Source organism: Platichthys flesus, chromosome 13 (assembly GCF_949316205.1).
Source record: "Platichthys flesus chromosome 13, fPlaFle2.1, whole genome shotgun sequence".
In the NCBI taxonomy this organism is placed as follows: Eukaryota; Metazoa; Chordata; class Actinopteri; order Pleuronectiformes; family Pleuronectidae; genus Platichthys; species Platichthys flesus.
The window spans coordinates 15,477,303-15,500,011 of record NC_084957.1 but is presented as its reverse complement, the minus strand read 5'-3'; the positions used below and the strand labels follow the sequence as shown (position 1 = coordinate 15,500,011).

General features: G+C 41.9%; 1 protein-coding gene across 1 annotated transcript; it reads right to left on the bottom strand.

Moving 5' to 3' along the window:
- Positions 1-101: 101 nt before the first annotated feature.
- pou2f1b (POU class 2 homeobox 1b) lies at positions 102-22,150 on the bottom strand. Its single transcript, XM_062402407.1, has 15 exons — positions 22,087-22,150; positions 14,018-14,083; positions 13,271-13,350; positions 12,497-12,592; positions 11,277-11,438; positions 10,716-10,815; positions 10,517-10,587; positions 10,137-10,298; positions 9,400-9,536; positions 9,043-9,202; positions 8,490-8,669; positions 8,250-8,355; positions 7,817-8,138; positions 7,626-7,702; positions 102-6,763 (listed from the first exon to the last, which is right to left on the bottom strand). The coding sequence occupies exons 1-15, from the start codon at positions 22,130-22,132 to the stop codon at positions 6,516-6,518; spliced, it is 2,013 nt and encodes a 670-aa protein (XP_062258391.1). The 5' UTR covers positions 22,133-22,150; the 3' UTR covers positions 102-6,515.
- Positions 22,151-22,709: the final 559 nt, after the last annotated feature.

Sequence of the window (22,709 nt, the reverse complement as noted above, 5' to 3'; positions counted from 1 at the left end):
ATTTAGCTATTCTTTAGTGAAATGAATTTTGTGGCAATTGATCTGCCTCCGATACGATATGGCGGGACAGAATCCCCCAAAAAGACAAAGCACATGTCAAATCACTTGGAAAATGGTTTAATGATGTTTACAACAAAAGAGAACTGTACAGTTACAGTAAAAGATTATCTTTATAGGTGTATAAAACAAAACAAACAAAAATACAGCAGACAAATGCATCAAAAACTACAATGTATCCTGTTTCACATAATTAAAACTCCTACACAATCTTTCAGTTCTATGCCACCATGACTGGGGGCCTTTTTTTTTTTATTATTATTATTTTTTGTCTTTTTATATGTTGTAGTAAGATCGGAGCAGTGTCCCTCAGTGTTGTAGTCCAGGATGAAAACCAAGACTTTACATTAGAGTCCTGGAAAGTCAATTCTTATTGGACTGCGGAGTAAGAAAAAAGGGAGGAAACAGGGACACATTCCTTAAGATGAACCCAAGTTTCCAAAATGAGTTGTTAATGTTTTACAGAATGCATTTCTTGAGATACAGACTTGTTATGTACATGGTTGGCGTTTTTTTTTCCTTAGTTTTCTCTTTTTGTTGAAAGCCATGGTCACTTGGGCTGTGAACTGATAATCACACACATGACACACCCAAAAACATACAAAAATACTATATCTTTTACCTACCAAGAGTAAGACAGTTTTGCAATTAGTTCCATGCTGTGACAGAAAAGAGAGATTACAACAAACAAACGAGAAACAGACGCTTTTCACGCAAGTTTTTCTCAGAAATATACCAAAATATACATCTAAGCTTTGGAATTACTGAGGCTAGGACTAAAGCCAGTGCTGGGTTTGTCTCTTAATACACATGCTGCAGGGTGGAAGGGACAGAAAACAGAGAGAGAGAGAGAGACACACAGGACAGAGAGATATCTTTGGTATCTGCATTTGTCAAAAGTTAAATATTTGGATTTTTTGCTTTGGGATAACGCTCGTGAGGTCCTACGGCCGCACGTTAGAGTAAAGCATTGAACAAAGGGTCACTGAAGCCCGTTGGCCCGAGGTCTAAGCCAGGGGGACAAAGTCCATGCAGAGTGAAGGACCATGATGCATAGTGTCACAGCTGAACAGAGTCTGTAGTGAAGAGACAATGTCAAAGGAGAGAGCGGAGTGGGAGTGGGAAAGGGAGCAAGAGGAGGAGGGGACACAGCAGTGAGTTTTAGCGACCGCAGGATGTGTATTCCTGGAGACAACAGGTTAAATGTCCTGGGACTACAGTGTACAGGTGAGGAGGAGGAGACGGACACACTGCGAGAGGCAGGAACAGCATTTTCACCACAGTCCTTGAGATAGAGGGAGGGAGGGAGGGATAGAGTGGAGGTGGGGAGCATCCTAGCAACAGGGCTCAAGACAGATAAACATACAGAGTCCTGAGCATGTACAGTGTGCGCAGGATGAACCCTCAGTGTGTATTAACAAACACCACCCAGCTACCACAAGATTGGTTTGTGTCTGTCAGAGAGAAGCCCGCTCAGCTCCCGTTCAAACCCCCGCCGATCCCCGCCCACAGGCACTGAAACCGCTGCACTGGCGAGAGGCCGGAGGGGTTCTTTATTCCGGGCAGATACACATTCGCATGCAATAAAAAGCAAAAACATTTTTTTTTTTATATTATAATTTTTTTTAAAGGTTAATCAAGGTCGTGCAGCAAGGATTTTATTCTGAGCAGTGAGGCGGGGATAGGCGGGAGAGGCTGTCGTTCATTTACAATCAAGTTAAAGTCTTTGGTTAATGTTGGTACCACAGGGAAGCGAGAGCGGGCTGCGACAGCACACCGTCACTTGGGAAGACGTGAACATACCTGTACCAGGTCAAAGTGGGGGGGAATTAAATAAAACTCAAAAGATTGTCAAACTCAAAAAAAGACAGAGGGGTATTAAAATGCACTTCTACCTACACCATGGCAATCAAGTGGTTAATTTCTATAACAGAGAGCAACATTAACCTGACAAAAACATATAATTTCACCCAATGTTGAAATATATCAGTGTGCAACATAAAGAAAGAAAAACAGCAGACATTCATGAGTACTGGTACATATTCTGTCTCCCCCTTGTGGCGACATCTTCCTCAACGCTTCCCCAAGTACAGGTATGACCGCGTTTCTCCACTGACACAAGTTTGTGTATTTTCATCATTTTTTTGGTGAGATTTTATAAAATATTTATCTTATTTGTTAAGTAGATTAAAGCAGGTTTTACTCAGTCTCGAGTTAGAAATGAGGTATACAACAGCTCCTTTTGCCTTAACGGTGCTCCACGCTGCCCAAGTCAACACGTAAAGACCCGCAAACCAGTGTGGTGAATCAACGTACGGCAACTTGATGTGTGGCCCGATTCACGAAAGCATTATGAAAAATCTCAGAACTACCGCCTGAAACCCGAAGTGTCAAAGCAGAATCAGTGGCAAGAAGATCATCAGCTCTTAGCAAAGAAGAACACAAGTAGAACCCAAACTGTAGCTAACCATAAGAAACCAACAACTGGCTTGCTTAAAGGCTCGAGTTGAGCAGTAGAGGAACCCCCAACCCTCCCCTGGACAAACAACAAAAAGAAGTATTTCCGTGTCTCACCTCTATTTAAAGCCACTCAAACACCAGCCGGAAGATGGGAAAAATGCACTATAATGGTTTACAGACTGCCCTATCTTTTCTCTCTTTGTAAGACATGCTGTCTCTCTCACACACACGCACACACAAAAACGCACACCCACCTGCTGGAATTATTAGTAAAGCTTTTGTCACAGGTATCATCAACCTGTCTGAGTCACACCTAAAAATCATAGGTAGCAACGTAATCATTCCAAGTGCCAAGAATGCCCAAAGTACACTGTATTGTTTCAGTGAAAACAATGCACCAGGTGAGCTCTCTCACACACACACACGCACACACACGCAGCACAACAAAGCTACAATGCTCTTGTCTTCTACGTAACAATAAGGCATAAATGATAATGTTAATCTTTGTCAAACTAAGAAAGCCAGTGATCTTGCCCTCTCACACTATTCAACACAATTAAAGGCATAAAGTAATATATAAAAAAAAAAGTCAAATGATTGTTAAAGACAGCACAGCAAATCAAGTTTACAATGACTCAACCAAAAAAACAAAAGAACCTCTAAAAAAGTTTTAGATCGGATGCCTCAGAATCTCCTACCAAACCACAGGACCTTTCTGCCAGGAGCATCTGAACCAGACCCCCCCCCCCCCCCCCCCCGCTGTGAAGAACTGGTGGATACACGACAGACACCGGTGTCAGCGGCTCATACTTCGCCAGGGCCTCAGATTTCTTCTCTTACATTTTTGGTCTCGACGGTTTTGGAAAAAAGAAGAATTACCTTTTTTTCGCACTAATAAAAAAGGTAGATTTAGGGGAGTTTTTTTTTTTTTAGTAAGCATGGTAAACACTACATTCAGTCTTGATAACATACTAGTTCAAATATAAAATATGAATATCTTACAAGTGTTTATATATATATTTATATGTATAGAATTAAGAAAGGTTTGTTTCTCTAATTCTTCAGTCTTTCCTCAGATAAATATTTCAGTAACATCCTATGATACCAATGGCAACTGGTTCATCTTGCGAGCACATGTTCAACTCTTAGTAGCTACGAACAGCACTGGAGCAGGACTGAGTCCTTTCGGCCTGTCGTGGCCTCAAAGACGAGGAAACTGTGAGCAGCCAGACACGCGCCGAGCTGCGAAGAGAAAGGCTTTTACTTTGGCAAGAAGGATCTCAAAATAATAATCAAACCTGGAAATACCCCATAAATAGTAGTACTAGAAAATAGCAGTAGTAGGTTGTCTGTTTTATGTATGGTTCCTATGTGTGGTTTATCAGTATAAACTCTGAATGGTACGCCAGACAGTACTTATACATTCTACACTGGTCTATACACAGAAATGTCAAAGGGTGAACCTTGTGTTTAAGTGCTGCTGAGGTATATTCAGTCAAAGTAAATCGACAACAGAAAAGACGTACACAGGAGGAGGATAACAAGAACAAATGTTTGCTGCTTACAGTCTCAGTGATCTGATATTAATCACTGTCTTTATTTGGAAGAAGCAGAACAATGCTACTTTTGTTTGGGATTTTGTCAAATGTGTAGCAAATGGGAGTATTTTGCCTGGTTCTGTGTCCGGTACTATCATAGCCCACAGACAGACTAAGGGAGCAGCATATTGTTTCAGAACATGCTGGTTCAAAATGGCGGTGCTGAGAGGAGGTGTAGTACCATCTGATGAACAGATCTATGCATTTACAAAAGTGAGCCCTCTAAGATTAGAGCGTCCAAACCACAAAACCTGCCTAGCACAGGAAGCAGTCATAAAGCTATAGGAAAGCATGCACACCTTTCAACAGCACAAGTCCACCGGGAGCTTCAGCAGCAAGTTGTTAAAGCTAGGTTTCTATGATCCTTGTTCAGCAGCACCAAATCAGGAATTATCAGGTGTTGATCGAGGTGAGCGACGAGGGAAATATTTTGCTTTCAGCGGCGTGAAGAAGTAGAGATGAACAGCAACTTGTGTGCTCGCCCAGGCACATCAACTACTGAGAAAAACCACTTTGGTTCAAGCTGTTGTATTATGGCTGGATATTAGTACAAAACCAAACAGAACCTTTCATTTCTGCTTCAGAAAAGTCCAAAACTGCTACCGAAACGGCCAAAAACTGATTAAAGAAGGAAAACAAGCCGTTCATGGCTCAAAGGAAACCAGAGTCACGCGTCAGGGGCCAGAACCCGCTGAAAGAAAAAACAATTCAAAGAGTAAAAAGGGAAATACTTTCAAATGCCCCCAAACCAGTCCCCCTCTTTTTGGTCAGTTGTGCTGCCAATTAAACTTTGAGCTATGAGACACTTGGTCAAATAAAATAAAAAAAAATTAAAAAAAGGTAATCTTTGGAAAATGATCATCAAAATATTGCATTTCTAAGATCTGTTGACAATGAAGAGAGATTCTGTTCTCATAAATATATTGACTAGACTAAGCGAAACTGACTACACACAGCAATTATTTTAACAAATATTTTTGGTATATCTTAAAGTACGTTAGCCAGCCAAGTGACTGCAGACAAAAAAAAAGAAAGAAAAGAAAGACAGAATTCCATTCCTCCCAAAAAAGGCAGACTGCAGCTCATCATCCAGTTTTTGGTACAGATACTGTGCACAAGTAGATATAACGGTACTATTATTAAAAAAAAAAACAAAAACAAAAAAACAACCACAATACAATAACCTCGCCTGACCAAGCATCACACGTTTAGTATGATGAACAGGTCCCGCGACTAGTCCTCCACAAAAAAGACCAGTTAGTCGTAGAGCGTTAAAGCTGTAACTGAACTCTCAGCATCTGCCTGAGCTGAAGAGAACACATGCAGACGTCTACTTTCTACCTCTGAATCCAAACACAATGTACAGTTTTCCACTGGATCAACAACCAATACGAAATCACCCTTCAGAAACACCATTGCATGTCTGCAGCTCTTTCTTTTTTTTTAAAGCTCTCAAACATCATGTCTTCAGTCATTTCCTGTCAGTGTCAATGATCCGCACCTAGACCGCCGTTTTACACAAGCTTAGCGGCTACTTCGCCACTTCAGCGTGATGCAAACCTCAGTGTTTCCACAAAGAGAGACTAAGAGAGACACACCTGGTCCCTCCCACCCTTAAAGCAATTATAACCTTTATATCGGCCACTTATTACTTGTTATTAAAGCCTTATAACCACGATTAAAAAGTGATAGTTAAATCTTAACTTAATATTAGTTTTACAAAGTTCTGAAAATGGCAAAAAAAAAACAGACACTAAAGAAAAAAAAAAGAAAGTCTCTAAAATATAACTTTGATATGATTTACATCAAGGCCTGTCCAAAAAACCCAAAATAATTAAAGGTGGGGTGTCGACACACAAATCCCCATTAGTGATGATGAACATTGTGATATTAGTAATAAATCTGTTTAGTTTGAACGTTAAAAGAGAAAAATCCTAAAGTTTTTGGTTAGAAGGGTTTCAGAGAAAATTCTGACCTGGAAAGAGGAGGATATATATATGTATATATATATATACATACACACACACAACACACACACGCGACATGTGAACAGCTTGATGGTGCCGAAGATATTTTCTTCCTGGACACTTTTTAAGGTTCATGAGGAGCGGCAGGCCAACAACAGTGTCCATCTGGCAACTGTGTGTGGGAAAAAACATCCAAGAATCATAAAGGAAAAGACAGCAAGAAAAAGCAAAGAGTTAACCTCAACCTCATTTGAGATTCTTTTCTTTTTGGTGGCAGCAAAAGATTAAATAATGATAGATATAACGGAAAGAATGTGGCGTGGTTAGTGAAGCACAGAGCATATAACGACCTCCCTATTCCCTATATGGTGTGATAAGAGTAGTGCACGACATAAGAAATAGGGCGTTAACTCGGGGTGCAGCCGGACTGGCTTCACTGAGCCTTGGAGGCGGCGGGAATGGTTGAGGCTTGCACAGGCACAGCGGCCGTGGACTGATGGTGAGCGTCGACCTGCAGCCCCATCCCAGTGGACACCAGGCTGACGGGGTTGTTGAGCAGTGACAGGTTCTGGGGGTTCAGGAAAGTCACCATGTTGTGCCCGTTGCCGCCAGAGGTGTTGGCGAACAGCAGGTTATGGCCGTCCAGAGAGGTGATGGGGATTGTGCCATTCGAAGCCAGAGCTGTGGAGAAAGTGAAACAGAATAAGCAAGTGGTGGATTTAGTGTCAGGAGGACAAGATAGTTGAAGCTGCTCACTTAGGGCAGGATTAGTTTTATTCATCATCTAAAACTTTTGACGCACAGCAGGATAAATGTTCATAATTGCAAGTAATTTTCCCTCTGCAGGATTAACTCCATGGGCGTGGCCTGAGTTATCCACTTGAATATGCAAATGTGATTACTCTTTATTCAATTTCAGATTTTTCTTGTCTGAATTTTTAATGTGTAATTGTATCTGTATGTGTTCATCTATAATTGCTCATTTATGTACTCCTCAATTTGTTATTTGTTTGTTATTGTATTTATTGATTTTCTAAATCCTAAGACTCAAAGATTCTCAAATATCCAACCCTGAGACTTGAGCTGTGCTTCTATGTGATGATATAATTCATTAAAGCTGAAATAACAACTATATAAACTTATAAACTATGAGAGACCATTTTATTGGCAGAAACATCCCACCAGTACAGTTTATGAAGCTTACTTTAATATTCCCTCCACACCTACGAACCATCAACTGATGTTTAATTTAATTTGTTCATTGGCTGTGCAGTAACTGGATAAAATCTGTATGAGGACTTTACATGGGTGAGACAGCGGATTTTCTAATTTAACACTGACCATTATGAAATGCTGTATAACTTAAATAAAGTTAATTTCAACTTTCTACTTTATGCAAGCGTCTTTTTCTCTGAGGAAAGACAAACCATCCAAATGAGATGTCAATAGAAAAACAGTCCAACGTTCCAAAAAGGTTAGGAACCCGAGCTCCATACGATGCACAGGAAGTGAATTGGAGTATTGTGGTGATATAAGTACACACCTTGAATGGTGGCCAGGGTGCTGTTACTCAAGAAGGCAGGACTGAGGCCACCGGCAGTCAAACTGAGCAGGGCCCCCCTACACACACAAACATAGAGGAAGATCATATAGGTCAAAGAAGAAGAAGAGCAACTAAGCAAGATTAACAGAGATAAGAATTAGATGTCCAGTTGGACCATGGCCAGTACTAACCCTGGAGGGAACTGGGAGGAGGCCATCAGTCCGGGGTTGAGCCCTGCAGCAGCAGCCATAGCAGCAAAGCTAGCACTGTTGGGTAACTGAGCCCCCTGAAGTGCTGCAGTGAGCCCCGGGGACGCCATTATCACCTGACCATTCCCCAAAGTGGTGGCTATGGATGTCGGGGCCTGGGAAAAGATGGTCGCCTTGTTGTCCGCGATCGTGGACAGAATAGTCTCCGTCTTTAAGGATGGGCTTAAAGACGGAGAGCTGGCTGTGGTGAGCATGGGTGAAGTGGAGATGACGGATGCAGTGTTTGTAGCTCCAGCTGTTGTGCCTTTTGGGGAAATGGATAGAAAATACAAGATATAAAAGTTAAACTTAATTCTATTGTCTTGTGTGATAAGGAAAACACTTTCAAAAAAGGCAAACACACACACACACGCACCTGTGAAAGTCAAAGTGGAGACATTGGTGCTGGTGAGAGGCATCACTGGGTTTACAGTCAGAGTGGTGGGTGTTGAACTGCTCACAAGGCTTGCTGTGCTGGGCACCTGAGCAACAGAACAAGGGGAAGGATTGAAAACACAGTTTAAACATCAATGATCTACAACTACAAAGAAAAATCTCTCCTCCATCTCAAAAAATGGTGTTACAAGTATCATTACGTGTGAGTGGCCAACCTTACCAATGGACTACTGGGGGTATAGATGGATTTGATGGGGGTGCCGCATCCTCCACTGCTGGGCGGGTTAATCCTCTTCTCTTTCTGCCGGCGATTGCAGAACCAGACCCGGATCACCTCTTTCTCCATGTTGAGCTGGTCAGCGATCATGGTGATCTCTTCAGAGGTAGGTTTTTGGTTCTGCTTGAAGAGGGCAAAGAAGCAAGGGATTCCCTGTCAGCACTGAGGAGACTAAATGTTTGGCTACCTCCATGTCACATATATACTATGATGATTGTACATACTTACAAACTGGTAAAATGCACAAAACTTCCGCCAGGTTTACCAGGTAGCGGAAAAAAACCTTCCCCACCCCAAAACCACTGCTGCTGCACAACCCACCTCCCATTGTGGATCCATTTTAAACAATAATACTGTGTCCAAATTTTTCTGTCTTTTGTTTGGAATTTTTCACAATAAGCAACAAATGGCGTGCCCTAAGTTTTGCTTAATGTGAATAGAAACATACTTCCTGGACAGATCAATATCGGGGACTTAAGGAGTAAGAGTTTCTCACCTCCAGAAAGCTCTTTTCTAAGGCCACTCGGATGTTGGTCTCAATACTAGTCCTCTTCTTCCGTCTGCGGTTAATCCCCTCTATGCCCATGCCTGGGGAGCCAAGAGAACTGGGGCTGGACAGGGCCTGGTCAGATGTCAGGTTCTCTGCACAAACAGCACCGGAATAAAGGAGAGGGAGGGAGGTAAAGACAAGGTACTGAAAAGATACACAACTGGTCCTTCACCCTGTTCCATGAGACAAATAAAGGTGTGAGGAAAACTACTGGATGAACATGCAGGGGGATTATAAGTATTATCCCCTTGTGCCATTTGCCTCTGTTTGACTCATTCAGGTTGGTTCAGGGACAAACCTGCATCATTGAGCCACTTCTCCAGCAGTGGCTTGAGTTTGCACATGTTCTTAAAGCTCAGGTTCAAGGCCTCAAAGCGAGAGATTGTGGTTTGGCTGAAGTCATTTCCATACAGCTTCCCCATGGCCAGGCCAACATCACCCTAGAGACAGAGTGAGACAGTAATTTAAGCGCCAGGGTCACAATTCATTTTACTCACAGCGAACAAACCCCTTTGAGTCAATAATTTAATGTCTTATATATACAAAGGAATATTTGAATATTAGGGCTGTAACGATACTAAGATTTCACGCTTCACTTCATACTTTGTTTAATTTTTTATATCTCTTTTGGGGTCAGGGTAGTAAGAAAAAGTGGGGGGAAATTTCTTGGTTTTATTAAAACAACAAAATTTGGAAGAGTAAAGAGAAGGACACTAGAGAACATGTTGAACTTGACTTCACATCAAACTACGTGAAGCAAATAACCAAAGAGTAGGAAAGAGGGGGTTTGTGTGCACGTGTGTGTCTCCCACAGTCTCAACGGCAAGAGGTTAATCCATATATTTACAAAGTCTGTTTCAGTCTCCACCACAAGCCCAACACAGTTCCGTTAAATCCAGTTCAAACACGGACGTCTCCACCACGGGCTAGGTTTTGTTTCAAGAATCATTAGAGCCCTAGTATATACATATATACACAAAAGATGAGTGGAACTGCAAATCTGAGAATCACTGAACTAATCTATTCTGTCCTTCACTCACCTGTGTGAAGCCCAGTTTAATGCGTCTCTGTTTGAAGGTCTTGGCAAACTGCTCCAGCTCCTCCAGATCACTCGGCTCCTCCAGAGTGGGGGTATCCAGCCGCTTGGGTGGTGTCTGATTGTGGAGGGACTGAATAGACGTGGTTGCTGGTGGAGTTGCAGGCTGCAGAAATATTCAATCGAAATATTCAATTTGACTGTTATTGAGGGGTCTGCAAAAGGGAGCAAAAGTCAAACTGTAGTAGAAAGTACAAGAAAAGCTATAAACAAAGGTTTTGTGTTGTGTTTTTATTCTTATACCTGGATTACTGATGGTGAAGTCAAACCAGTATAACTGAAACAGTTTAGCAGGTGTTGGACCTGCTTCGCTTCGTTACCAACCTGAGTTGCAAGGTTGATGTTAGGTTGAGTCGGCAGGAGGTTAAGTTGGTTTGGAGGTAGATTTCGAAGGGCTTGCAGTATGCCCGCAGAGTGAAAGACAAGGGAGGGAAAATCCAAAGAAATGTTAAATGACAATCCAATAATTTGTCTGTGTATTTTGTTCTGCATGCAAATGATACACTGTACGTGTGTAACTTACCTGGTTGGGTCGGCGGCTGTGAGATGATGAACTGATGGGGTGAGGAGATGTGGTGGCCAGGCTGAACCAGAACAAACTGAGGCAGATTCTGCGGCTGTATCTGATGGAGGGGAAAAAAGCACAATAAGAATTACCACAATAATGTATTGCTTGTTCATTCAGTAAAATAATACAATGTTTGAGGTTTGCGTACTATTCGGGAAATTAATAACATTTATATTATCTGCAATCCCTCGGTACAGTTGTTATATGTTATATGATGAGAAAAGTCTGTTCCTTTACCGTATAACAAAAATAAGGTTAAACCCACAAACCAGCCAGCAAACAAATGAACAGGGATAAAAACATAACCTCCTCAATGGGGTCTGAAACATGTCTTAAAGTCTTATTGACAAAATAGTATAATTTAACATGTTACATTAGGTCAGTTGTAAAATAAATGTAGTGGTATTTCTGCTACTTTTTTAAAAACAATACTTTGTGTTGCAACTTAAGACCACATTTAAACATTAACAAGTTATGTGAAAATATGTTTTGAGGATTTTAATGATTGTGTCATACTTGTGTGATCTGGATGGGTTGTGACAGCTGGGAAATGGGTGTGGCAGCAGACGCTGAGATGCTCGCCCCAGTGGTGCTGTTCTGCTGGCTGGCTGACTGCTGGACGGCTGCAGCCAGAAGCTGAGCTTGCCACAGCTGCTGGTGAACTGGGGTCAGGGTCAACTGGAGAAACGTTAGGAGAGAGGCAGGGACAAGGGAGGTTTCAGAGCGAGAGAAAGAGAAGGGAAACAGAAAGACGATAAGCTTCCTTTAGAAAAATCTGTTTCCAGTATAATACAGACAGGAAATTAAGTGTTGTCACAATACTCAAGTTTTGGCTTCGATACCCATGTTAAGTTTAATTTCCATCATGTCTCCTACAATACCACAACAGGATTATGTTATGACAAATGTAACTCATTGTTCTTAGGCGAGGAATCCGTCTAAATTAAGTACCTTAAGATAACACTTAATTTGTTCTCTAGTATAGTAACAGCAGGTAGACTGCATTAGTTTATGCTGCGGCCAACTGCTGTTTGAATTGCTCCAGTAAACTGTAATGCAGTCGATCGAAGCTCTGCCTATTCCAATTACTCATTTTGATTATTCCAATTTGTATACACCCTAACAGGTCAAAGTTTAAGTGGATTCACCACCATACTGAATACATTTGGTTAAAGCACTGACCGTCCATGTAAATTTTACTTTTCATAAAGGTATCGAAGTAGTATTGGAACTTTGGCTATCATGGCAACACTAGTATGAGCCCAGACAAGCAAAATGGAGGAAAGACTCATGCAGCTGAGCCGGTCAAAAGTGCAAATGATCATGTTGATGTTGTGTTCAAACTCAAACATGCACACACTCCACATGCACAGAAGCCATTCACTCCCGCACAGCACGACAGCGAGCAGCCGCATTCAAGTCATCTGGTCTTCTCAACTACAGTACAGCTTTAGGGAGAAGATGGACATGAGTAGTGTTGTGAGGTCGGCCCAACCATGAGTGTAGAAACGCGAAGACTATGTCCGAGTATGGAGGAATTTGGACATAGCCTAACAACCACAAAGATGAACGGACAGACAGGCAGAGGAGACACCAGCCTTAGCCACAGAATCAGGGCGAGCGATGGTTTCATCACCCGAGCTCTCCTGTGTGACGTTCAGGTGTTCAGGTGTGACCACAGATGCATGGCTACGACTGGGTTTTAACTTTAGGTAGTGAGGCAACAGGCCACTTACTCCAGCAATCTGTCCCCCAGCCAACATTAGCTGTGTTTGAGGCAATACACTCTGCTGGACGGAGGCCGGAAGAGCACTCGAGTCTTCCAACTTAGACTAGTGGAGGTGAAGCAAAGAAGGGTGGTCTTAGAGGAGATTTTCCTACAGGCAAAACTAAGAAATGACAAACTTTCTTAATGTTTTACCTAAAAGCAACTTGGAAGAGTATTTAATTTGAACGGACTTCCTTTAAAAAAGAATGAAACTCAAACCACAATGAAAGATCAAATCTCTGTTTACCCGAGCAGCACCCTGAGAATGAGCCTTTCGACTCTGAGCAGGGAGAGGAATTTAAATTAAAAAGGAGGTGAGAAAGTGGGTATTTCAAATGTGCTGCAGCCTTCGGAGACGAGGAAAGCAGAGGGGGGCGTTGAGATGCTAATTAAAATAACTGTTATGCAGTGCATGTAAATTCTGCATTGATTTGCATATTCTCGGCCATCTGTTTCCGAGCAACCGCAGAGCAGCTAATTAGCATACAGGGTTGATTAATCTGCCCCGTTGCCTGGCGACACCCGGAGAGCCTGGCTCATTTAAATGATTTGCTTCTGCATGTTTGAGAGCGGATGAGCATACCTCTGTTCAAACTTCATACGTTCACTTTAAAGCTTACATTTAAACAGTGTTGTTACACCAGAATAACATTTAAATTGACAAAGAAGGCTCCTGCTGCAAAAACAGAGAAACAAAAAGTCCTGTGAGGTTAAGTATGTGATGGTGTGCATCATGTTCTACCTGTTGGAGAAGGGCTTGTGCATGTGCATTTGTGATTGGAACCGTCTGTCTCTGAAAGTCCAATCCATTGATTTGGATTCCTGAGGAAAGAAATACGGTTCATGAGACGTGCGCTCAGAAGAGCTCAGAGACATTATATATATGTTAAACACTATATTAATGAAGAACCGATAATGAAAACTGAGTAGAGGTAAATTAACAGATTTCAGGTTAAAAAAACTTTGTTAAAACATATTTTTACAAGTGATTACACATAATGTACAGGTATAAAGGTTATAGAACTGCTGCGTAAATCTGTTCAAATGCACACTGTTGAATCATCATAAAATTAAATATTAACTCTGTAGGAGAACTAAAAACTCAAAGCACACAGTATCATTAATATTTTTGTAAGTCATCGCTATGCAACAGAAACATAAAGATGAGCACTGACACGTCATTCAATAATTTGTATCAGTGAATAACTGAGACAGAGCAAATTATTGTGATATTCAAGTTTCACAAGTGAGGGAAACAAAAGGAGAACTGCTCACAGGGATTTTAGAAAGCTGCCGTCAGCTATTATTAGATGTCCCAATCATACAAAATAGGTGCACAGGAGTGAGAATTCTCTAATAGTGTCTGCAATGTTCATTTCAGTAGTGTATATGAAACCTGTTGAATGTTGCGGTAAGAACATCCTGATTACATCCTAGCAAAGGCAAAAAGAAAAAAAAAAGACAATCAAAAAAGCTGGAGGTCACTCACCAGTGTTCCCGTCACCACTTTCCATTGCACATTTAGTAGTTTCTGACTGATTATTCACTTTAGAATCTGGAAGAGCCAGACAGAGACAGATAGTGAGACACACTATCGCTGATAAAAACACAACACAGCCCTGTTTCAGTTATTTAAGGGGTGGTCTCTCTTGTCGCATGCATATTTTGCATAATTGCATGATTCTCAAAATTAGTATTTTAATCATCATTCAAACATTACCGAGCCAAAAGGAATCACCTTAACAAACCAACTCCATCTACAATCCCAGTGATAGAAGAAAAAAACAACAGCCCTAGCACATACATGCACTCAACTCGCATCAGTGACATTTTGAAGCAACCTGTGTCTCACACAGCAACAGAACCCAGCTGATCAAACACTCACCCACAACTGGTCCACCTGGGTTTTCCAGCATGGTTGCTGATCCTATCAAGGAAAATTGCCACCGCCGGTTCAAACCCACCAACAGGCTGTCCCGCACTCTGCTTCTCCTCCCACTCTTCACTCTCCACTGGTCAGCAGCGAGCAGAGTTCAATACCAGCAGAGCTACAAGCAGACACAGTGGCACTGTCCACCGCACGGTTCACTGAACAACACTGGGATACGCTCACCGTGAAAGCCAGCAGAGTTCAGGCTAACAGCTCTCCTTCCCTCGCTCTGCGCTCCCTCTCTTTTCTTTTCTTATAGCTCTGCCTGCTCTCTCTACAGTGCCTCCACCGCACTCCCTCGCTTCATCTCTCTCTAGTCTGCCAAGTCTGTCTGTACTTTAGAAAAAGTTCACCCTCTCCTTCTCTTGCTGGAATGAAGACGAATGCAGCTGGCGGCCTCCTCCAACTCTGCTACATCCCCCACCCACCCTCCACCCCAACTCTATAATGAAGCATAATCAGTATTCAGCTGATTAAAGCCGTATGCAAATCTGCCCCTGCCTCGTTAGCAATGCAAGGCTTTGAAGTCCTGCGAGCTACGCATTTCACAACGGGCTTTGAAAGCTTTCTGCATAATTTAAAAACCCTATAAATATTTATCAGCTCATTAGCATATTAATTGGATGGCTTTTGGAGGACGATAAAAAAAACAGGAGAATAAGGACGACAGAAATAAAAAGGGTGAAAAAAAAAGTGCTCGAACTAGCGCTTGGCGCAGAAGAGGGAGGGGAGGCAGCAGCACAGGACCAATTATTGTGCCAGTGCACGGCTAAAAAGTAATTAGCTAAGAGCAGGTACCAGGCCGAAGATATCCCAGAATGCAGTGTGAGGCCTGTCGGGGGTGGTCTGAGTGTGTTGGTAATGTAGACTGCATTAATAGCACGTCCAAGACTGCTCGTTCAGAGAATCTCCAGGAGTCATGGAGACCCGACCTAACTGCTAAGGAGGGCGGAGAAGGACGGAGGGGTGCGAGTGGGAGGGGGACTTGCTCAAACGGAAGTAAATAACTCCACATTAATCCAACACAAGCCTGTCATTACTGCTAGACCCCCTGTGGCTAAAGCATTCCACAGCGAGCGACCACAGCGAGTGGGTGGCAGGCTTTTGCTGTCTATGTTTATGAAGTGCTTGGGGATTAGCATATTTAGATTAGCTTTACATTCCATTACTATTTCATTTTGGGGCCTTTTAAATTCATTTCCAGCATGCTTGGAGAGTTAATACAGCGGAGGGGGGGAAGCGCTCTTGCTATGGCGCTGCACAGGTGTCTGGTGAATCAGAATGACTGGACTGGAATGCATGACTCTATTGGGGTATACAGAGGAAGGGGCTTACCAACTAAGTCCACAGTGCTACTCCTGGTTTTAGCGCTAATCAACTTTTGGTGGCTTTAACACAGTTCATACTTATAATAAATACTTTTATCAGCAGTGCGAGTACACAAGGGGCAGGTTTTCAATCAGAGAGCAATGTTTGTACACAGCAGTGTACTTTAAAGACGCACAACCAGTGGCTCGTGAAGGTATTGTTGTCTGATATACCCGAGGTACCCCTGCATCCACACTATTCATCCAGTTTACAATGTGGCCATTTAAACAAATTGTTCTTGGTCAGTAAATTGTATCCTATACTTCAAGCTGACATATTTTACACCTTCTGGTTTTGTCCCACCACCATTCCAAAGACATTAAGTTTACAGTGATATAGGTCACAGGAAAGCTAAACAAAAGCCTTACAATTGAAAGTCTGGAACCAATAAATACTTGGCATTTTAGCTTGAAAAAAAAGACAATACGATAATTAAGTTGTCAGAGTTGGAGTAATGTATTTGTATCTACCAGCTGACAAGTTACAGTTACTTTCAGTCAGAGTGGTGATGTTAAGTCTTACAATTCACTCAGGTTGTTAAAGGTGTGCCCTTTCAAATCTACCTGTTGCAACTGGTAGTTAATTAATATCACGAGATTCACGACAGCCGTCAATGGGTTATCATATTTATCTGTTTCTATTCTCCCTAAACAGAATATATATGGACAGCTTTAATCAAAAAAATGATTTATATTTTTGTTATAAACTCAACGTCAATTAATACTGCATTATACTCCACACCCATCTCCACTGTTCATCACTTCAAAGAACAGTGTTTATTTAGCTCCGGCCTGCTGTTTACCAAGTTGTCTGCCACAGAGTATACACAGTTGTCACACTGGTGTAAAATATCTTAAACAGACAATCTCCACAGAGTGAGGCTGAGGCATCGGGAAATTGGTCCAAGTCCTAATGACCTCTTCAACATTCACATCATGCAACCAATGGGAAAAACAAAGGAGATATGGATGCTAAGGCAGTTTTCACCAGTGCACCTAAACACATGTACACTTACTTGGTTGGATAGTCTGCAAAAACCCTGCTGTGGAACAATACATTATACAAATATCCTGTGAAGAGAATTTTAAATAGGTATCTCATTAGCACGGTAATACAGGGAGGCTGACTGAATACTGCAGGGTCGTTAATGTGAGCGGAGAGATTCAACATGAGACTGAGCAAAAACTTAATTAGCCCATCCATATTCTGCCCATATACCTATATCCTTCATCTTAAATACAGAATATATCAAGAACACTTTCTCCACACATAGAACCGTCTGAGCACTAAGCAGAGTTTTGATCAGACAGGATGTGTGGTCACGACAGATAATCTTTCAATTTAACGGACTTAATAACCAAATAACCCTTAAGCCTCCTGGTTTAATGTAGGATCAACATGGATATCCAAACCATTTAGAATAGCCTTTAATACCAGTTAAAGTTTTTTGAAAAACAACACAATTTTGACAATAGTTGGTGCAAACAAGCAACACTGAAAATACCAAACACAGCATGCAGGGCAATCTGAGGAAAAGTAACATCGCTGTAAGAGAATGTGTTTTCTCTTGAGTGGTCATTAGCCAACTGCCTACAGGCTAGGTGGAAATTTCTCTCCAACAATATTAAAATTCAGTTTCTACAGGCTTGGCAAAGTAGGAATATTATACTACTTCCAATCAACACATGCACAGGTCAGCCATGATTCACTGCTGCAGTTTATTGTTGCTGACAACCTAAATTCAGATGTAAATTTATCACCTAGGATGCTGATATTAGCATCAACCTATGGTTATTCATGTATAATTGGCATAGCAACATATTCTCTTGGTTTACTGCAATATCTTCTTACCATAAGCGCTAACTGCTGGCAAACAAATCGACTACTCATTAAAGTCCGGAAAATGTATTACACTTTTCTTCCCTGTCCGCTGTTATGTGTATTGGTCCGTTGGATGGTTTATTTGTCACCAGAAATACAAAACAACTAATGTAAGAATGTTCAGGAAACCCAGGAGGAGTGATGAGACATGGCCAAAGATAGAACCGAATACAAGTAGGGACAGATCCAGTTTTTTTCCCCACATAAGGCATCTTTAAAGGACTGATATCTATGAGTGTGTGCAATTTGGGGCAGCTTGATTTTAGGAAACTGTTCAGCCTTAGCAAAGATATGAGCTCTACTGAGTGCTCTTCTAGTCTAAGAAGTTTAGATTCTAATTAAATAAGTTTGATGAACAAATTGGGATTTGAAATTTGCCACTAGTCTTCTGCTTTAAAATGATGGGAACATGATGTCTGTCCGAATTATTCCCTCCCCCACATGCTCTTTGTGAATGTGCATGTGCTCAGTACACAGGTTGTGGCCTGCCCAATAAAATCTGGTCAATCATCTCCAGTGTTTGACAAATATTAGCAAAATAATTGATGACAAATCACATTAATTACATGACAGGAAGGGGGCATCCTCATTAGACAGGCTACATTAGAAAACATTCAAGGCAGCAACTTGACGGTTGCGCATTAAGCATTAAAAAGTCCAACGAGAACCTCTCCACGTTCCATTTTCAACACAGAGAGAGTTAAGGCTTAGAGTACAGAGGATGAATGAATCATTTTTATATACATTACCATTTTACAGACATTGCTAAGGTGCACTCTGACAAGGCAATGTTGTGAAAGTTAGAGGTCTCTGTGAAAATGTAGCTGTGCCTTAGCCTCACACTTTAATCTTGCAGTATAAAATGTCCTTGAATCAATTATATAAACTAATGCGAGATAAACCAAATCAGTTGTTAAAAATAATATGATATAATGTAATTTCCTGCAGTAAAATCTGCGGAGCGTCTCACTCTGACTCTTGCACTCACACTGTCACCTCCTCCAGAGTCCAATGCATGTCTAAAAACAGCTCAAATGTAACTTATATTATTCAGAGTTTCACCCACTTCAGTTTGTATGTCCTCTAACCTGCATGTGCTATCATGTGATGTGACTAGGGGGAGTGTTTTGGGGAGTATCTGATAGATATAGCCTGGTAGTTTATTCATGTATACTGATGCTCCCTAATTAGACACATGAAAGTCATCAGGAACAACATGGCAATTGCTAGCACCTTCATCCCCCATGTTGTTTGTTCAACCTTGAAACCTACAGTTCACGGTACATACTCTAGAATTCTGATTTGTACTTTGGTATCTAGCAAAAAAAGTGAGAAGCACAAGTAACCCTACTTGTGTTTCTCAATTTGAAATGCTTCAGCCTGATCCAACCTCAAAGTTAAGTGTGGTATTTATCCACAGAAATAAAACATTATTTAAACAATAAAGGCATTTTTTTTGCAAGACCTCCATTTACCTTGCTAGCTTGAAACAGGGCATTGTTGTTTTGCATTGTTTAGTCAGAAATGAACCACCAGAAAAAAAGGAGTTTCCTGTCTAGCGCACACCAAACAGCTCTTATTAGTTATGACTCTCTTTATCCACAGAGGAAAAACTTGTCTGATTGGAGCCTTCATCGAGGACTCCTCAGTACTTTGAGGTGGCATGTTCTGAATGTATTACCACAAGTGATGCATTATTCATAGCAACTGTGTTTACGTTAATGAATATTCATGGTGGAACTACAAGGCTGGAATGAGGGTGGAACTGTAAAACTGATTAAATGAGAAAAGTACCCTAAGTGTGGTGGTGACAGCATTACATCTCATCTATTCTATAAGTAGCCTAGTTTAATAAGTCAATCATTATTTTTTGTGCAAGTAGAGTTTTTTATACATACAATGGATCTCGTTGCCCAGAAATACTACCAGATAGAAAATGTAACTATACACAACATTTAATGCTTTAACTCACTTGGCTTGATGTAAAGAATGTAACTTAGCATCAACAATGTGTTACAATGCATCACATAATTGCCTGCAATGTGATAATATTATTACTGTGGGCAAACTTAGTCTGTGATTCTCCTTGTAATAATGGTATGACTTTAGGGTATTTCATCATAAAAAAAAGAGGTCTACTTCACCGGTAAGGCCTGAGACATAAAGATTATTCAAATAGACCAAATGTTAAAAAGACACAAGTTCGAGCTCCGTTCAATATCTCAGTTTTTGGTTATTAAAGATGGTATTAAAAAAATCCACTCAAAACATAAATGGTCAGAAAATGGAGACAGGTTAAGCTATTTTCAGACAGAAAGTCCAGAAATTATCTGAATTTTTTTTTTGTTACAAACTGCCTTTCTGATTTGTAGAACACAGAAGGACATTGGCCATGTCAGAACAACGGGAGAATGTCAGGAGCATTCAAGCGAGGGGCAGCATTTGAGTAGAGTATGCAGAAAGCAGGACACAACCAATAAATTCTGCAGCAGAGATCAGAGGTTATTGTTTAAAACACATTGACACCAGCATCGGCCCTCATCACCAAAAGGAATTTGCCGTCTTTCCAAAACAAAGTCCTTTTAATCCTAAATTATTAGCATTCTTTTGTGTTGTTTCTCTACTATTGACCTATTGCGTGTTAGAAACTCCACCAACACATCCCATTGCTCGCTGCTATTTTTTCGGAGAATCTCCCGCCAAAATCTCACAAGTGCTCACTCTGATATTTGGCAGTTGGCCGGGGAAAGTTCCTTGATATGTTAGGGGAAGCACATGACTTTAGGATTTGCATGTTCACATACTTGAAAATGTCAGGAAAATGTGTGAATTTCTGTGCATGTCTGAGCGCAGCTATAGGTGCAAAAAAAAAAACTCTCCAGCTAACTGTAAGATGAAAGAAAAGTGAGAAGCCCCTCCTCTGTGGTGGCATTACAACGGACTAACCTTATTCATAAACCACTCAATGTCAAAACTCAAGTCTGAAAAAGAAGGTGTCATCGGGGCTGTGTCAAGCTGTGTCTTGCCCGGCCATGAAACCTGCAGAGTGAATAGTAAGAATGCCCTGCCTGTTATTATTGTGGCCTTCCGGAAGTGGGCCTCACAGCCCCTCCCCGAGCTGAGGGGTGGGAGGGGAGGGAGGGGGGTGTCACACAGGTACAGTCTCTCTATTCACTGGATCAAAACTCCTGCAAGCGCTCGCTGCAGAAACGGGGTCAAACTGCACAAATAACTCAGCCAGGAGCCACGAAAAGAGCCGACCAAATAAATTACATATTCAAATGAGGCAGATTAACAACAGCAGCATCCACACTGCTGCCACTCGAAGTTAGAAAAACAAAAGCTTGGCCATAACTTCTATCAGCCTGTAGTTTTGACTGCTGAGAAACAAGTTGAACTAAACACTAACCCACCATTGTTAGTTAGCTGCACCCCCTCCCTCAGCGGGAGTAACAGGGGAATTCAATCATCACAAACCTGAAGTTCGCCTCCGAACCCAGCAAGTTCAGAGAATCGCAGCCAGTTAGCCGCTCGTCACCCATGCAGTTTACTTTATTTGTTATTATTTCTTTAATACAAATAGATGTGAGTGTTTGTAAAGGGGGAGCTCCAGCCCGTCGTCGGCTGGTGGAATATGCTGAAGTCCGCACTCCGGTTGAGGCAGGCCCGCATGAATAACACAACAGGCTGCCGCCGGGAGCTCTCCCTCTGCGCCGTGCACACAAAAGGCTGAGGCAAAAAAAAAATGCTCTGCTGTAAAAAAAAAAATCACGTCGAGCTCCCTGTTCACAGACGTGACACCGTGCACTCCACCAACCAGAGATATCACGCATTCCCCCGAACAAATGCACCCGAACAGGGCTCGAAAGGGGACCGGGCGCCGCCGCTGGCCCCGGCGCACCGACCAAATGAATATGCAAAGCTCGCTCAAAACGCTCCGGTGAGCATCAACACAAAGCCGAGCGCTAGCAGGCGAGCTACCGCTAGCCCGCTAGCACCCCCCGCTTCAATCAACCTGCGCTAGTCAAACATCTCAAATGTGTCAGATACGAGCAGAGCCGCGTCGCCGACTACTAATAAAATATGCTAAATCGCGTTTGTCGGCGCTGGTATGAATATGTAGCGGCGTATACACGGCTAATCACACAAAGGGGGGAGGCATGTTTCCATGTAATTTGCCGTCGCACCGCAATAGCTCGTTTCCTCCTCTTGTCAAATTACAGTTGGAGTCGCTGGGTGTAAAAAAAAAAACTCAACGCGCACAACACCAGCGTTCATCTGCGAGTCCGCCTCGGTTTGATCCGCGTTCCCATCACGATACCTCGCGACTAACACAGTTTGAATATGAGTATGAATATGTAAAATGCTGTAATCATTACCTGGTCCTGAACTCTCATCTTGACTCGCTGCTCCTCCGTCCGCCATTTTGAATATTTAACCCGAAATCCCAGCCCTGAGCCTGGCTGCCTCCGAGTCTGTGTGCATGTGTGTGTGTTTGTGTGTGTGTGTGAGAGAGAGTGTGTCTGTGTATGTGTGTGTGTGTATGTGTCTCCCCTACACGAGCGCACACGCACACGCGCATAGAAGTGTAAAACAGAGGGTGGAGTGTTTGTTGTTAGTTGTGACTTATTTACATACTTAAATAATCATCTGACTGCTCTTAAAAATTACCCAGAAGGACGTGGGCGGATCTGACCCACAGCACGTTGACACTGTTTACACAACAACAACAATGACAACAAGAATTATTTTGTGCAACACATTTCATAGTGCTTTCCATCAAATATCAAGGGCATCGTGACAAGTTGTAAAAGAGGTGCAAAGATTTAAAGCAAATTAAATAGAGAATTAGAATAATAAATAATGAAATGATAGGGGCTACGATAAGAGTAAGAGTGCTAAGATGAGAGTAAGAGTGACAGAGTATTCGTAAGCAGCCTTTTATTTAATTGTTTGATTCACTTCTCAGAGTCATGTCAGGTGAAGATAAGATGTCAGGACA

Bases quoted from the DNA above. Each gene is read 5' to 3' on its own strand.
- pou2f1b (XM_062402407.1), bottom strand. From the start codon at position 22,132: ATGGCGGACGGAGGAGCAGCGAGTCAAGATGAGAGTTCAGGACCAG. The intron at 14,084-22,086 runs GTAATGATTACA...TGGCTCTTCCAG, and splicing joins AGATGAGAGTTCAGGACCAG to ATTCTAAAGTGAATAATCAG. The intron at 10,588-10,715 runs GTAAGTTACACA...GCATACTGCAAG, and splicing joins ACAGCCGCCGACCCAACCAG to CCCTTCGAAATCTACCTCCA.